This window comes from Podarcis gaigeae, assembly GCF_964106915.1.
Source record: "Podarcis gaigeae genome assembly, chromosome: 12".
NCBI classification, from domain to species: Eukaryota; Metazoa; Chordata; class Lepidosauria; order Squamata; family Lacertidae; genus Podarcis; species Podarcis gaigeae.
In genome coordinates, this window is record NC_139688.1 from 52,743,329 (window position 1) to 52,761,541 (window position 18,213).

Sequence of the window (18,213 nt, forward strand, 5' to 3'; positions counted from 1 at the left end):
TCACACACATGCATCATTATTCACAGATATCGAAGTCAGTGCGATGAACTCAGCGGGATGACTGGGTCTTGGGAGGAACGTGAAATCCATAGTTTCCAATTTTATTTCTTTTATTTTTTAAAAAAAAACATAGCAGATTTTCAGAGCCAGTGCCAACACATTGCTGTTTGCTTGAGCAAAAATGTCAAAGGAGACGCTGCAGTGTTGTGTGTACAAACTAAGGGTACATTTCTGAGCCTTAATGGTCCCTTGGCCTGTGTCTCAGAACAAGCCACCTGGCTAAACATGATCACTTTATGGGCTTTATGCCATCATTTCCCCATTAAATTACTACGACACCAGAGCAAACATGTTTATATGACTTCCTGTTATAACAATTAAAATGTTTTTTTTCTACTTGTGTTCCATGATCCTATATTTGGTCTTAAACATAAAAAATGCTATTATTATTATTATTATTATTATTATTATTATTATTATTATTATTATTATTTACTTATAACATCTGGCCAGGCCTCCCCAGCCACTCTGGGCAGCTCCTAACAGAATATTAAAAACACGATAAAACATCAAACATTAAAAACTTCCCTAAAAGGGCTGCCTTCAGATGTTTTCTAAAAGTCAGGTAGTTGTTTATTTCCTTGACATCTGATGGGAGGGCGTTTCACAGGACGGGTGCCATTACCAAGGTTAAACTTATAGATACCCCCCCCCCTTAAACTGACAATTCAGATCATCAGCTTTCCATATGCAAGCTGTAGATGGTTTCAGGATGCCAACCAGGTGCGGGTATCTAACCGTGTCACTCAAGTGATTGCAACAGCAGAAGGATGAATTACACAAAATGAGAAGGTGGCCTTCTGAGCTACACTAGCAAACTGCAGCTAATCAGAGCACAGTGGGACATCAGCTCTCTTGAGGTTTCCTGAGCTTCATCCTTCTTAAAAAAAAATATTCAACTTCAAGCCAAGGAATCCAGCTCTTTCTCAGATTTCTATTTGGGTTTTTTGCTGAATGGAAGCCAGTGGCATTTAAATGTATTTTGATGTGAGGAAAGTTCTGCTCTGGAATACCCCTACCCAATACAGTGGTACCTCAGGTTAAGTACTTAATTCATTCCAGAGGTCCGTACTTAACCTGAAACTGTTCTTAACCTGAAGCACCACTTTAGCTAATGGGGACTCCCGCTGCTGCTGCGCCGCCGGAGCACGATTTCTGTTCTCATCCTGAAGCAAAGTTCTTAACCTGAGGTAATATTTCTGGGTTAGCAGAGTCTGTAACCTGAAGCGTATGTAACCTGAAGCGTATGTAACCCGAGGTACCACTGTACTGGTCCACGTCACATGTAATACTAGGTCAAAGCAGGACTTAGTGCAAATAAGCAAACATGAGGAAAAACCATAGTCACTCCATGGATTCTGCTAATGCCATTCTTCTGTGAGGTAAGCCATGATTTGGCTTAGCATTACATCCAGATCCAAGCTTCTCCACACAAACCATGAGCAGTGAGCCATAAAACAAACCTTGGTTCTTCTGAAGCAAAATCAATTGTAAGCCCAGATTCAGATATGAAACCACAGAGCACATCAGCTGTAAGACAGGACAGAGAACAAAAGAAGCTGCAGTCTTCTCTCCAGGAACCACATGTTTTCTCATTCCCACTAAACCATGGTTTGACTTAGCACTGGGACACTACAGTGTTTTCCTTATAGTTTTGCTGGCAGATTGGTGGAAGCTACCTCTTTGATTAACAGGTGAACCATAGGTGAGAATGGAATGAGTTTGCTGCTTTCCTATTAAAGTAGAGGTGGAGAACATTTGCCCTCCCCAAATGTTGTTGAACTTCCAACTTGAATCAGCCCAGCCTGCAAGGCCAATAGCTCCTGTTACAAAACAGCTGTGTGCTTTATTTGATCAACTTCTGCTCCTTGGTTGTTTTGGAAAAACCACTGCTGTGATCTGCTTTTTGCTCTGGTGTGTGAGTCTGGGGGCAGGGAATGTTTGAATCTTCCTTATAGCATCTGGCTTCCTCCTGTAGCGTGGCTTGCATCTTTGTACCTGTTTTCCTAAGTGTACTCATTGTCTGATAAGTTGGTTCAGCTTTTGCCTGAACTTGGTCTGCACAGTATCAACTGCGTCAAATGAGCTAATATCAGTTAGCAGGTCTAAAGCAGAGGCCTCACAGTGAACTGATCTAGAATGCTATTCAGGCCCATTCTATGGTTACCTTTAAATCTTACCCGTTTTTTCTTCTTTAAAAAAATATCTTACATTTACTTTTAGTTTTACACGAAGCTAATTCTGCTGTCTCCTGTGCGTTACTCTCAGGTAGGCAGCACTCAGGAAACCCACACAAATGGGCGGGGTATAAATAATAAATTATTTTTATTTTATATTATTATTATTATAGACTGGGGAAAGCAACCTTAAAGTAACTCACAGGCTGGCTGGAGCTGATGGGAGTTAGATTAGATTTAGATTAGATTTATTTATTGCGGCCGTTGGCCCATATCGAAAACAATACGTCAAAATTTATCCATAAACAATACAATTTAAACAGTTCCAAGTTAAAACACCCATATAAAACCAATTTTACTTCAGTTAAGTAAACACTATACACAATAAGCTCCCTCTATGTAAACCACAATTCAAATCCATCAGATTATTGGGGGGTATGCGTCTTAGTTCTGGCACTTATTGATGGTTCTTAAGTTTAGCTAAGCTGTCAGAGTCATACAGTGATCCATTTCTCCTCTTTTGAAATAAAACATTAATCAGGTATCTAGCGACTGCAAGGGATCTACTTGTATCTTCGTCGTTTAATAAGTATATTATTTGGGCTTCCTGAGGTCCGTCAGCAGTTCTCGATAAATATGGGGCCAGAAACTTGGACCGTGAAGCCGAATGTAATGGACAACAGAAGTGATGGGAGTTATAGTTCAAAACTTCTGGGGGGGGGGGGCACCAGATTGGCTTACATGTATCATACTTTCCATCCATATTTTCATGCAGTGCTGTGCTAGACACATTTTGCCCAACTGAGTGCAGTGTGACTTACAGCTTGTAAAGTGTGCTTAGGACTGCAGCCTAAGATTCTGTTTGAATAAGCCTTGACCTCAAATTGAAGTGCTTCAGAGTCCCATGTGTGCATTGGAATTCACGCAGAACTTGGGTACAAATAGGTTTTGCCATTCACTTTGCTGGAGTGAGCAGTTCTGTGTATGCATGACTTTGTGCATGTAGAACTGCACAAAGAAAAGGCCTGGGGCAGGAGAGCTTGGAATGTACCACAGAACCACTGGCTAATTTTGAATGAGCCAGAATGAGCAGCACTGAACCTTGGGTTTGCATGCTGTCCACTCCCCTCACTTTCTCTAGCGTAGCCAAGAAGAGGCATTTGGAATCTCACACTTCCACTTTTGTTACTTTTGTCTGAACCAGCAAACTATTGTTAACTACAGTTTGGTTGAAACAGACAACTTCAAACCATGGTTTATGCATCTGGCTTGGTTAACCAGACCATAGTTAGCATTAACCACAGTTTCTTGGTTCAAAAGTCACAACCAGCAATGATTAAGGAGAAGCAGAAACACGACCCCATACCTTGCTGCAGCTCTTTTCCTAGTCATTCACATCACACTAAACTTCCAGATACAGCCCCCATCTGTCCTGGTCAGCATGGTCAAGAATGATGGAGTTGAGCCCAAAACATATGGAGTGTGCCAGGATGAGGAATCCTGATTTAGAGTGGTGGCCAAACAGGACCTCTGTGTCTCTAAAAGGGATAGGTGAGTTAGAGTAGCACTGGTGTATTAACAATTACTTTAAATTGGAAATGCTTTAGTTTCCATAGTAATAAACTGTTTACCTGACACATTTCAAGCTTGCAGATAAATGTTGGTGTGGATTTTTATTATTATTATTATTGCAATGCAAGATTCAGATTATTTTGCATGCATCTCAGAAAAGCTTAAAGAAAATAATGTCCTATCACTCAGAGGAGGGTGGACATTTAGCTGGCAATGGCTATAGAAATTTTTCAATGCTGCGTTTTTACTCTAAAAATCCAGTAAACAAAGCTGGCTTCTGTGTGGGGGGAAAGAAGGAAAAGAAATGAGTGGGTGATTGAATCCAATTTTCTTAATACCTTTCATTATTTATAATGCGTGAAATGTTATATCAATTTCATCGGAACAAACAAAATGAATAAAATGAGGGGGTTTGACTTTAAATGTATTTGTTTTGAGGATGCAGTGGGTGAGAAATTTAGACTGAGTTTGTTTCCTAATGGTTTGATATTTGGACATTTTAAAATCATAACAAGCGGTGGTTCCTGTGAAGATTTATGGAAAAATCTGTTCTGGTTATTTGATTCCAGATGACGGCTTACAACGTTAGTGGCTGCTTAAACATGAACACTGTGGCCACTGCGCTTTCCCCCAAATAAGTGCTTTCCTCTTATGATTATTATTACTGACACTCTACCCACTAGACCACACTGACTATATCACACACACACACACACACACACAGAGAGAGAGAGAGAGAGAGAGAGAGAGAGAGAGTTATCTATAATGACTTGGATATCTCCACTAGTGTTTTCTTTTAGAGTTCTTTCGCAGTATGAAAATTCCTTCCTCTGTGGGATCTGTACTTTGTCACAAATGTGAGTCAAAACTAAGGTAGGGAGCGGGTGGCACTGTGGCCGAAACCACTGAGCCCCTTGGGCTTGCCGATCAGAAGGTCGGCAGATTGAATCCGCGTGATGGGGTGAGCTCCCGTTGCTCTGTCCAGCTCCTGCCAACCTGACAGTTTGAAAGCATACCAACATGAGTAGATAAATAGGTACCACTACAGCGGGAAGGTAAATGGTGTTTCCATGCACCAGAAGCAGTTTAGCCATTCTGTCCCTCAGACCCAGAAAAATGTACTGCAGCAAATGTTGGCTCCCTCTGTCTGAAGCGAGATGATCACCACACCCCATACTCAGGTTTGACCGGACTTAACTGTCCAGGGGTCCTTTGCCTTTACCTTCTTTACCAAGGTAGGGGAAGTTGATGGCAGGCTAGTGTGATGGCTTGGTGTAAGCATGGTGTTCTGCTGTCTGAATTCAGTCCTCTGCAAAGTTGGAAATAGAGTCCTCCCTTGTTTTCTGAAGCATAGGTTGCCTTGCTTACTTGCACATTGTTGAAACAGCACAGCAGGAGGAACCAAAGCGACATCTTTATTCATTGCCTGACAATAATTCTGCTTGATCGCAGCTTTATCATTCCAAGATTGGTAAGCGACTCACTAGAACCCCACATTTTATTTTGTTAATAATTTTAAAAGGGAAATTTCCGCCTGCGGCACGTAAGTTCAAAGTGTGACTGATGTGCGTCGCAGAGGAAAGCAAACCAGAAGAAAAATGGACAGGAAATATTATGAGCTTTCAAAACTTGATGATTTTTCTAGGATGGCGAGTCACGGGATTTATTTATCTATTTTTAATAGCAACCTTGGTAATAACACTTATTTATTTATTTAAAGCCTACCCAGCCCATCTCATTCCATGCTGCAGACAGCTTAACAACCAAAACTGAAATCAAAACATTCCCTATTATGGAGAGCAAGTTAGAAAAGGAGAACGGGAACCAGAAGCAAATGTAATTCCCATCTTCTCCGATCTTAGCTTCTGTGTGACCAAAGATCACGCATCCCCTGCTGAATGCATGATCAGAAATGTGTTTTGCAAAAATCTCCCCTACAAAGCCATTCTGCAGCCCCAGAGCCTCTATCAATAAAGGCCTGCTCCTTGCTGGAGCTCAGTTCATACAGCTCTCAAAGTGATGGAACAGAGAGCCAAGACACCCAATGCGGAATCTTAATTGGTGTGGGAGAATGTATGAGAAGAGGCTGCCCTGAAGTGAATCAGGTACAGTGGTACCTCGGGTTACATACGCTTCAGTATACATACGCTTCCGGTTACAGACTCGGCTAACCCAGAAATAGTGCTTCAGGTTAAGAACTTTGCTTCAGGATGAGAACAGAAATTGTGCTCCGGCGACACAGCAGCAGCAGGAGACCCGATTAGCTAAAGTGGTGCTTCAGGTTAAGAACAGTTTCAGGTTAAGTACGGACCACCGAAATGAATTAAGTACTTAACCTGAGGTACCACTGTACTAGGCTGTGGAGGCTTAAAGGTTATACCAAGGACCTCATTGCAATCCTTCCCCACTCCAGTAAGCTGCAGTAATGCAGGTGTCGAGAGAATGGCTCCACTGATCTGCCCCACCTTAATCATCATCATCATCATCACTTTTAATTTGTGTAAAGGTAAAGAGACCCCTGGCCATTAGGTCCAGTCGTGGCCGACTCTGGGGTTGCGGCGCTCATCTCACTTTATTGGCCGAGGGAGCCGGCGTACAGCTTCCGGGTCATGTGGCCAGCATGACTAAGCCGCTTCTGGCGAACCACAGCAGCGCACAGAAACGATGTTTACATTCCCGCCGGAGTGGTACCTATTTATCTACTTGCACTTTGACGTGCTTTTGAACTGCTAGGTTGGCAGGAGTAGGGACCGAGCAACGGGAGCTCACCCCGTAGCGGGGATTCGAACCGCCGACCTTCTGATCGGTAAGTCCTAGACTCTGTGGTTTAACCCACAGCGCCACCCGCGTCCCTTTAATTTGCATACCGCCTTTCTATCTTACAATACTCAAGGCGGTTTACAAGCTGAAGAAACAAAGAATGTACACCTTATCTAATACAATACAGAAATGTGATAATACAAATTGAGAAGCAGAGACTGGAGGGTGGGGCAGGGCAGGTGGAAGAAGACCTTAACAGCAATTAGTGGAGATGAAAGTACCTCATCCAGATATGCTTGAAGTTACTCTGACAGTGCAGTCTTTGAAACTTCACCGTGTACTATGTTAGGATTAACAGTTCGCCATTTTAAAAAATTGGCGGATGCTCTTAGCATTCTGCCAGGGGATCGAGGGCCAGGGTGGATCACTGCAGCCAGTTTGCTAGGATCATCTAATGCTTTCAAGTAGGATTTCTCTGTGTTCAATCCCCCCCCCCGATTATTCCTTTCAAATCAAACCCATGAACGGGAATGCCCCCAAATGTGTATAACCCTGCTCTGTCACTACAAACAAAATCATTGCTTACACCTGATCCCAGAAGCTTTGCTTGCCTCAAATCAAGCTTGACATTTCATCAGATTTCAAGGAAAGAAACAAGGATCTGACTTTTAGAAGACACTCGAAGGCAGCCCTGTTTAGGATAGTTTTTAATGTTCAATGTTTTATTCTATTTTTAATATTTTGTTGGGAGCCACCAATAACAACAACAACAACAACAACAACAACAACAACAACAACAACAATAATAATAATAACAACAACAACAACAACAACAACAACAACAACAACAACAACTTATTATTTATACCCCACCCATCTGGCTGGGCTTCCCCAGCCACTCTGGGCAGTTTCCAAAAAAATATTAAAATACTGTAATACATTTCAAACATTAAAAGCTTCCCTAAACAGGGCTGCCTTCAGATGTCTTCTAAAAGTCTGGTAGTTGTTGTTCTCTTTGACATCTGGTGGGAGGGCGTTCCACAGGGAGGGCGCCACTACCGAGAAGGCCCTCTGCCTGGTTCCCTGTAACTTGGCTTCTCGCAGTGAGGGAACCGCCAGAAGGCCCTCGGCGCTGGACCTCAGTGTCCGAGTAGAACAATGGGGGTGGAGACGCTCCTTCACGTATACTGGACTGAGGCCGTTTAGGGCTTTAAAGGTCAGCACCAACACTTTGAATTGTGCTCGGAAACGTACTGGGAGCCAATGTAGGTCTTTCAAGACCGGTGTTATATGGTCTCGGCCGCCGCTCCCAATCACCAGTCCGGCTGCCGCGTTCTGGATTAGTTGTAGTTTCCGGGTCACTTTCAAAGGTAGCCCCACGTAGAGTGCATTGCAGTAGTCCAAGCGGGAGATAACCAGAGCATGCACCACTCTGGCGAGGCAGTCCGCAGGCAGATAGGGTCTCAGCCTGCGTACCAGATGGTACCCAGGATGGCAAAGTGGAAATAATAAAGTATTATTATAATTATGATTATTATGATTATTATTGCAAGGAATTTTTTTAAAGCCACTAGAGGATCTGCTGTACTCCAATAAACCAATACAGTGGTGCCTTGCAAGAATACAAGAATCCGTTCCGCGATTCTCTTCGTCTAGCGGTTTTTTCGTCTTGCGAAGCAAGCCCATTGACAGCTTAGCAGATTAGCGCTATTAGGGTCTAGCGGCTTTTAGCGATCAGCTGAGAAGCGGCTTATCAGCGGATCAGCTGATAAGCGGCTTAGCGCTTAGGAAAAGGGCGAAAAAAGCGGGGGAAACCCGCGGGAACTCGCAAGACTTTTTCGTCTTGCGAAGCAAGCCCATAGGGAAATTCGTTTAGCGAAGCGCCTCCAAAATGGAAAACCCTTTCGTCTAGCGGGTTTTCTGTCTTGCAAGGCGTTCGTCTTGCGGGGCACCACTGTATAGTGGTACTTCTTTGGATACTATTCATCGTAGGTTTCAGGCAAACGAAACTGTATCAAAAGTAACATCCAGCTGATGTCCTAATACTTTGAAGAAACTACCTTTTCTGCGTGTAAGAAAAGGAGTTAATTCATTAAACCACCGCACCCTTCAGTTGAATTCCTTTTCAGTAACCATTTACTTAAGTGTCAGAAACTACTCACTTGGGGAGAGACCCAAAGTAGTTAGTGGAAGCTGTCTTATATCCAGTCAAACCAATGGTTCATCTAGCTCAATATCGACTGACAGCAACTTTCCAGATAGAGAGCTTTGAGGCAGAGCCCATGGTTTGCATGCTCAACATCCCAGGTTAACAGTCCCTGGCATATGCAGATTAAAGGGATCCTGGGCTGCTAGAGATGTGTGGAAGACCCAGGGAAAGACTCTACCATTAGGCAGACTGTGGCAGCCGATTTAGGAAGAGGCAGCACAATATTTACTTTACTGTTGTAATTTCACTCCCATGGAGAGGCAGTTGTGGGGTTTTACGGTCTTTTTTTTATATAAAAAAAGATATTTATTAAGGTTTCAAAGGTTACAAAAAAAAGTAAAAACATCATATCAAACAACATCAAAAACAACACATCATAATAAAAAAAGGAAAGGAAAAAGAAAATACGAAAACAGAAAAATAAAATCCATTAAAAAAAATAACACATCGAATTTTCCCATAACTTTTCTTTTGTTAGCTTGTTTCCTTGACCTCCTCACACCTCCCTTTTTTGTATTCTAGTTCGGTTAACTATTTCAGCAAATCCTTTCCATCTTTTCCAATTTTTGTCCTGTAATTTATCTTAATATAATATAACTTTACTTTCCCTCGTTTCACCAATTAACAGTCTATTTTTTCCGAATCCTTTATAACATTTCTGCTAAAACCACATAAGTTTATTCCAACATCTTTCTAACATTCATTAATTTTACAATGTTTCTGTAAGTAGTCTTTAAATTTCTTCCAATCTTCTTCCACCGACTCTTCTCCCTGGTTTCAGGATCCGAAACCGGGGTTTTACTGTCTTAGCCTTTCTTCTTCTTTCATTCAAGACTTGCTTCTCTACCTTGATATGGGAACTGCCTTAAGCAGCAAAATGTTTTGCGCTGCCCCTGGCGGTCACTTTCTGCCAGACTCCCCAGAGAGCCCATGCCAGCTAGAGTAGATAATATTGGACTAGGAGGACAATCAGCCTGACCCACTGTAAGGGAGCTTCCTAGGTCCCTCCCTGACTAGGTGTTCGCCTTGGATCCAGCTGTTCGGTTATCTCTGCACAGTGGAAATATTTGCACATTTCTCCCTTTCAGACAAACCCAAGGCTGGCATACGGAAATGCATGTACCCCAAGGTTTTCAGTTGCACCATGGGTAGATTGATGTACTCTTGAGTCAAGAGACAGCTTTCGCTGATCAGGCGATTGCCAGAGCAGGCGGAGGCAAAGGAGGACTTCTACGCTAGGCATGTGCTTCCTGCTGGAAGAGTGCTCTAAGCACATCACTTCTTGAAGAAAAAGAGAAAGAGGGGGAAACCCAACACTAATTAGCAATGGGTCAGTTTTTGAAGTGCAGTGGTTTGGTGTGTCCTGCAGACGGGCTTTCTTGGCCAAGGGTCATTGCTACATAAAAGGGCATTGAGTGGCGACAGGGTCCTTGTTCTCAGGAACAAACTTCTCTGAAGAAGTTCTCTAAGGAAAACCTAGTGGTAAATGGGTTCCCCCACCAGTGAGGTCAACCTGGGGCATCGTAATGTTACAGAAGGAAGAAGAAGTGCAAGGGCCTCTGTCTACTGTTTCTCCACATTTCTATCTTGCTTTCACATCTCTCCACCCAGGAGATGTGCAAACTGTCCCTGTATTGGCGGCTTTTGCGTCCTTCAGATTAGTTTCTGATGGGGGGAGTAACAGGAAGACTGGGTCCTTATTCTTCCCATCCGGTCCAAGTCTACAACCTGCTTGCAACTGAAGCAATAACTGACATGGTTGCCTAAAGCAGCCTCAACTGACCTGATGTCCATCAGATGTTTTGGACTATAAGCCATGACAGATGGAGCTGATGAGAATTGTAGTCCAAAATAGCTGAAGAGCACCGGTTGGCAAAGGCTGGCCTAAAGTAATGGGAAGGATTGCTCTGATAGAAGCTATTGCCAATATTAATCCATAGTCCATTTGCCCTGGTCCTCCTTTTGTGCCCAGACACAACCTAGCCTTTTTGTACATTCGGGCAAATGGCTTCTGTGGAATTAATTAGCAAATCATGTTATGTCTGAAACTGAGCTTATAGCATTAAATTAGTTTCTCGGGGCCTATTGCTGAGCCAGCAAGAGGGTTGTTATTTAGAAAAACAAGCACTTAGTTGTACTGCTTAGTTTCGCTCCCTGGTAGAAGAAGAAGAATGTTTACCATTTAATTAACCTCATGTGGCATGGTGGGAATGGATGGCAAATCAATAATGAATGTCATTACAGTCACCTTGTGCAACTGCAATTCTGGTTTTCAAACGAGGGGGAATGATAATGAGTCTTGATTTCTGCAGGAGCACTTTCAGTGGTAGGCAGGTGATTAGTTATGAAGCTCAGCGCTCCCACTGGAGGAATGAAGAAAGCTGGCTGCAAAACTCTCTGAGAAGACGAGCCAAGGGACTGGAAACACAAGATGGAGGACACTGTTTATTGCCTTGTCCTGTTATTTATTTTCATCTCAAAAATCCTTAAATTAAGAACTCAGTGGTGCTTGTGTGTTTAGGAAGGGAGTTAATGGGGGGGTGATGCAGTAAACAGCAATTTTGCATGTGACCAAAATTCCCTAGGAATGTGTCTCTTCCCGTACTTGTGAACACATGTGACACAGGAAGTTGTATTAACTCAGTAAGACCATTGGTCCTTCTCTTACTCAGGATTGTCCACACTGCCTGGCAGCAGATCTCCAAGGTTTCAGTCAAGAGTCTCTCCTAGGAATCAAACCTGGGACCTTCTGAATGCACATCAGTGCTCTACTACTGAACTATGGCCTTTCCCCTGTGACTTCAGAGGTGGCCATCATTACCCGCTTGATGTCATCTTGTCATGGAGAAGCATGACAAAATGGTGCAGGTTCTATTTCTGGCTATGTGTGGCCTCTCCCACAATAGACAAAAAACCCAAATAATATAAAGAGCAAAATTCAACAGGAAAATCATCCCATTGAAAAGAATGGGAACTGCACAAGAGGTGACGACTCCCATGGATTTCACTAAAACTTGCACAGGGAACTTTCCATTGGAGTGTGTCACAGTAACCATTTCTAAATTGGCACATATGCAATGCATTGTTGGGGCAATGCAAAGCTGCTCATCAGTCTGGATTGTATTCAAATTCCAGTAACTGGAATTACGTTCTTTGTATGCAACTAAGGTCGCAAGAATTGCATGTCATTAGGAATCTGATCATACTATGAGCTTCTATTTGAACAATGTTTTGTCGCATTGCAGCTCCAGAAACTGAAACGATCGCTGTCTTTCAAGACCAAAAGTTTACGGAGTAAAAGTGCAGACAACTTTTTCCAGCGGACAAACAGTGACATGAAGTTGCAAGTAGATTTGCTATCAGAAATCAGCCCCAGAACTGGCCAGCTCTCAACCTCTGAAAGTCAGACATCTACTCCCACCATAGTCCAACACCAACAGGAAAGCAACAAGACTCATGTTTTCCAGGAGCACATATTCAAAAAACCTACGTTCTGTGACATCTGCAACCACATGATTGTAGGTAAGAATGGTTTTGCTTCTTCCCAAGCACCTAATGTACAATGGTATTTTCCAGCATGTGATAAAGAAAACTTGGGCTGATTATTTGAATCTTTTAAAATGTGCATGCAAGACCTCTAGGCTAAATTTTGTCCAAAGGATCCATTTCCTTTTATGTATTTATCATGATAGAAGGGTTTGCTGTCCCTTGAGAATTCTAGAGCTCTGAGTCTTATAAGTGTGCAGAATAATATAAATAGGAATCTAATAACTATGTAAGCTTTTCATTATAATATCACATCTGAGGCTTAAGCAGCAAATGCTATCGGTCTGAAATTATTGCAAGCCTTTGGACCCAATCAAGCAGTTTGCACCAATTAAGATGTCACTTGAAAGCTTAGGCCTGTAGACAATATTTATGCAGTTTAATTTTCAGAAACATTCATGAAATTTAGAAATGAAATTTCTCAGATGCCTGGCTAGCCCACCCTTCTGTGACATCAGAGCATTCTAGTCTAATAAGAGGTGTATTATTTATTTATTATGTATTTTACTTGCTAGACATCTCATAAACAAGTTCTTGAGCCATAGGCATGGTGGTTATGATATCTTTGCTGTACAGATCAGCTGTTCGCCACTGGACGATTCTAATAGTTTCATACCCTAGTGGTTAAGATTTTGCGACAAGATGCCATAAAATATATTGTATTAATCTCCCCCTCACTGACATGGGAGTCCATTGGACTAGTTAATGCATCTGATCACTCAAAACCTCATTGGCCAACTCATCACTCATTGGCCAACTGTGACAAAGTAGAACCACTGTGGTCTTGCAAGGTGAATGAGGAGCTGCATGAGACGTTGCGTGGAGGTCATAATTGTATAGAGAAGGGGAATTATATAGGAATCATTATGTCATCTGTGCACTATGGTGTTTCTGCATGTTAGCCAGAGCTAACCAAACATTTCTCCTGATAAACCTAATGATCTACAAATTCTGAAAATGTATTTCTATGGTCCTAGGGACGCAGGTGGCACTGTGGGTTAAAGCCTCAGCACCTAGGACTTGCCGATCGAAAGGTCAGCGGTTCGAATCCCCGCGGCGGGGTGCGCTCCCGCTGCTCGGTCCCAGCGCCTGCCAACCTAGCAGTTCGAAAGCACCTCCGGGTGCAAGTAGATAAATAGGGACCGCTTACCAGCGGGAAGGTAAACGGCGTTTCCGTGTGCGGCTCTGGCTCGCCAGAGCAGCGATGTCACGCTGGCCACGTGACCCGGAAGTGTCTCCAGACAGCGCTGGCCCCTGGCCTCTTGAGTGAGATGGGCGCACAACCCCAGAGTCTGGCAAGACTGGCCCATACGGGCAGGGGTACCTTTACCTTTACCTTTTTATTTCTACGGTCCTAGAACCTAAAGATTGTTAGAAGCCATGCTTCTATAGGAAAAGAATAGTATATCATATGGGAAAGATTCATAGAGTTGTAATGATGTTGAAAGAGAGATGGAATCCACGAAGTGGTATCTGGCAGGAAGCTGGAAGAGGAACGATAAATATACTCTTGAAGATAACTGATACAAGGTTTCATAAGCAGATACTTCCTTCAGCGTATTTTGGAAGTTCTCACACTGATAGGATTCATGTAAACAAATAAGTCTGTTTTCGGTACCGGTTAGGCAAAGATTGTTCTGCGATATGGTCTCACTGAATGGTCTTTTACCCTAACTAGGGAGGCAAAACTTTGCCCACTTATGATTGGTCTGCCAGCAGTAATGTGGAAATCCCAAAGTGCCAACCATCTTATGCAGCACTTATTTCACCAAGCTGTTCGTCAGGTGCTTTTCAAGTTGAGCAAATTAATATCAAGGGAATTCCGATCTTGGAGAGCATTTTGTAGACTTTCAAGAGACAAGAGCTACATGTCCCCCCACAACCCCCCACCCCCAAATATATATTGGGAAATTTGTACTTTTAACATATTTTCTGTATATTTAAGTTAATTTCAGCAACAGTGGAAGCGCATTTGAGAGGAGAGTTTGAAATTTACACAGATAAGAGGGCATACTTTTTCCCTATCCAAGTTTGAATAAAACATGTATAAAACATATTCTGAATTGAAGTGTGCAGTTTAAAAACTTGCAAGAGCTTTGCAAGACAAGGATATTTTTCTTAGTATTCTTTTCAACCAAGATTCAGTGAATATCCAAAATATCCTTCTTACTCTTACCAATGTATAAATTTAGTTGGTGTCTTTCTGACTGCCGTTGGATCATTACAACAGTTGTTGGATAAACTGAATGGCAACCATGAGGCCTGGGGACAGAGGAGAGGGCGCAACAAAATGCAGTGCTTTGATTAGTGCACTCTAAAAACCTTCAACCCCCCGGACCTTTACATACATGTGTCTGGAGGCATATTCAGCCCTTTCAAAATAAAACGCATGCACAAATATTATGGAAACTGGGGAAGATGTGGTGGAACAATAATGTTTTTGCAGAACCACCCCAAGCAAGCAGACAAACAGTAAAGTTGCACCAGTGGAGGCGAATGCTGGATATTTAACAATAAAGCACTTAAAAGGCTGCAAGTTAACTTCAATACGAAGATATAGGGCTGGATCTGGAGGCTACAGAAAGCGATGTTTGTGTAATTGTGTTTGTGCATGCCAACAAAACATTCTAGATCCCTGAATCAATTCCACAAGTGCTTATCTTTCAAAAAGAGTGAAAGCTTTTTGTTCTGGATTCTGCACAAGCTGTGTTTATTTAGGAATAAATTCTGGGTCTTCGTGCTATTAAATTCTCCATGCAAAATAGGGTATCAACATATCACCTGACCCTGCAGATGTTTTTGGATTCCAACTTTTACAATCCCCACCCAGCATGGCTAACGGCCAGAGATGATGAGAATTCCCCTTGAACATCTGGAGGGCCCTCCATACGTCATGTACTGACAAATATAATTGTGTGAAAAATGCAGTAGTGTAAACCTACCCTTTGTTTCAGAAAAAAACTAAGGGTTTTCTTGGTTTTTCACCAGATATGTCCTTGCTGTCTAACCTACCCTAATAAGAGGCAGATACAATGAGAATGCTGTATTTAATATTTCCTGTACAAGATGGTGAGACCCTTGTTATGTACGGATTCAGGATACCACTGAGGCCTACAGATTATGCATGATGGTAACATTCCATGAAGCCGAGAAATATTCTAATTCCTCAGGCGGTTAGAATAGCTCGGTTAACAATAAGTATTCAGATTCTGGTAGTCAGCTGTGTTGGTCCAGTAGCACCTTAGAGATCAACTAAGTTTGTTCTTGGTATAAACTTTTGTGTGCATGCACACTTCTTCAGATACACATATATTTTGAATAAGTACAGTGGTACCTCAGGTTAAATACTTAATTCGTTCCGGAGGTCCGTTCTTAACCTGAAACTGTTCTTAACCTGAAGCACCACTTTAGCTAATGGGGCCTCCTGCTGCCGCCGCGCCGCTGGAGCACGATTTCTGTTCTCATCCTGAAGCAAAGTTCTTAACCTGAAGCACTATTTCTGGGTTAGCGGAGTCTGTAACCTGAAGCGTATGTAACCTGAGGTACCACTGTATTCAGTTTTTGCAAAGGAAAAAATTGAGAATCAGAGTATTTGCCGATGCAAGGCAGGTTCCAAAGCCCTGAATTTTTATGACCACTTGAGTCTTTTTCTCTTTTTTTCGCTGAAACTAGTTCTGATTTATTATGTGATTCATTTGTCGGCTAATAATATAGAACTTGCAAGGAATGTAAAAGAGCAATGCTAATGATCATTCCCAACCACCCAGCCTGCCCTGTCCAACATTAGATCCAGTCTGGTTTGGTTTAGTTTAGTCATATTTTTCCATTCACCCTTGAGATAACATGTTAATGTATTTTCGGGGTGGTGAGGTAGGCAGGAGTCGATATTCTGCAGGAAGATACAATTTAAGAGCCAGTCTGGGCTGAAACTGCAATGCCAGCACATCAGAACATCAGGCTGTTACTTTGATGTGCTTCAGCCCCTTTTCTTTCCTTCTTTTTCTGCAGTGTTTTCATGTACAGACAGTTTTCCGCTGAAGAAAACAAGTGCTGAAAAAAATATATCCTTTTTTTAAAAACACAAAAAAAACCCATGCTATTCCTGAAGTCCATTTCCTGTAGTGACTCGAATGGAAAAAATCTTCACTTTCCACACATTCTTTGCATACTGCGCCTCATCATTTGTGTCAAATCCCTAAAAACATTCCCTCCAATTTATTGTTAGGTTTTGGTGCACATCCGTCTACTCAAAACTGGTTAGAGAGCAGAAGGAACTCAAAAGCGAGATTGCATAATATATCTTGTTGCTTCGGTGAATGTTCTCTTGACGCCCCTTAGCTGGAAGAGCAATCATTCACTTTACGTTTTGCAATGTAATCAATTGCAATTTCATTTCACTTTTATGCAATATAAATTAGATCTCCCTCCCCTCAAAATACAACCATCATTGAAAACTATCAGAGATGCATAAACCATTTTTCTCATGAAGACTGCAGGAGCCCTTAAGTATGAATATTTATCTGTGTTTTGAACTTGAACTCTATTCCTAATCCTTCTTCCCCTGCATTAACTGTTTCATGGGTGACCACATAGGCATCCTTGCACACAATCACAGGGCGCCACTGAAGTTTGAGAGCCCAGACTTGCTGTGTGTGGGAATGTAGCACCCTGCTTGTGGTTAACGCTTAGCTGGAATGAAATATTCAACGCAGTAATAGAGAAATTAAAATAATAATTTATTTGTCAGACAAATAAATGATAGGCACAGTGGTATATGGTTACCAAAGCTCTGCCCACTCCAGCCCTGATGGCCAGCACTTATATTTCCTCAGCCCAGCCCCCTTGCTCCTCCTTTGGCTGCCTCTGTCCAATCAGCCTGGTTGAAATTCCTATTGGCTGTTTGCTAGAACCAATCATAAAAGATACACCCATTTCCTATTACCTTTTATGGGAGACAAAGAGCTATATTTCCTTCTATCTATAAATGGCAAACAAGTAGCCATATATCTTACATTTGCCTCAACAAGGCACCTTAATTACCAGATCACCTTTTGCCCTTGTTGCCCCTCCATTCCAAAATAGATGGCTAAAACAGATGCTCATTCTGTCTTACATTTTGTCTTAAAACAGAGATCTTGGGTTCACATTCTCACACACCATCAATGAAATAAGAATCTAACATAAGAATCTAACATTTCTTACTTTCTAAATCCTTTGCATAATTATATTTAAGCCAACAAATCTTATACATTAACATAGATCCTTTTCAAAGTAAAACTTCTTCAATTTACACCCCCCTTTCCTGGCCAGCTGCTTTTCCCATTAGCTCTTGCCCTTTAACCTTAGGAAAATGTGGCTAAAGCCTCTAATGGGAGGCACATGGTATTATATTTTGTTAAACAATAAATCCTACTATTTACCAACATTTGATTAGTGCTTTTGCAGCTTGATTGTATTCTGTAATATGTGGGGTCACTGTAACCTTTGCTCCCATCCTATAATTCCCTTTTACAACTTTGAGAATTTTGGCTCCTGCTATAAATCAGGGGGACCCTTGTCCAGGAGGATAAACATCTGCCAAAGTCCTTAGCCAGCTGGTTTTCTGCCTGGCATAAAAACATTTGCAAATATATCTTTAAGCTCATTTTAAAATACAGGCGTTGATCAGATGCCTCAGGAATAAATCTCCAGCCCACCTTTGTAATCAGTGAAAAGGACTTTAATCAGTTAACTTAACTTAGCACAGTCATACCTCGGGTTGAAGTAGATTTGGGATAAGTATTTTCGGGTTGCGAACCGCAGCAACCTGGAAGTAACGGAGCGTGTTAATCCCGAACTTTGAACAGAATAGGTGCTAACTCTACCTCAATGCAGGTATTCTACTTTTGT

At 42.1% G+C, this 18,213-nt stretch overlaps 1 protein-coding gene across 1 annotated transcript in view; it reads left to right on the plus strand.

The window, feature by feature from the left end:
• STAC (SH3 and cysteine rich domain) overlaps positions 1–18,213 on the plus strand; it is an 83,112-nt gene that overhangs the window by 24,285 nt on the left and 40,614 nt on the right. The window contains exon 2 of the mRNA XM_083706378.1: positions 12,024–12,300. Within this exon, the coding sequence (XP_083562504.1) occupies positions 12,024–12,300 (277 nt within the window). The remainder of the gene's footprint in view (positions 1–12,023; positions 12,301–18,213) is intronic.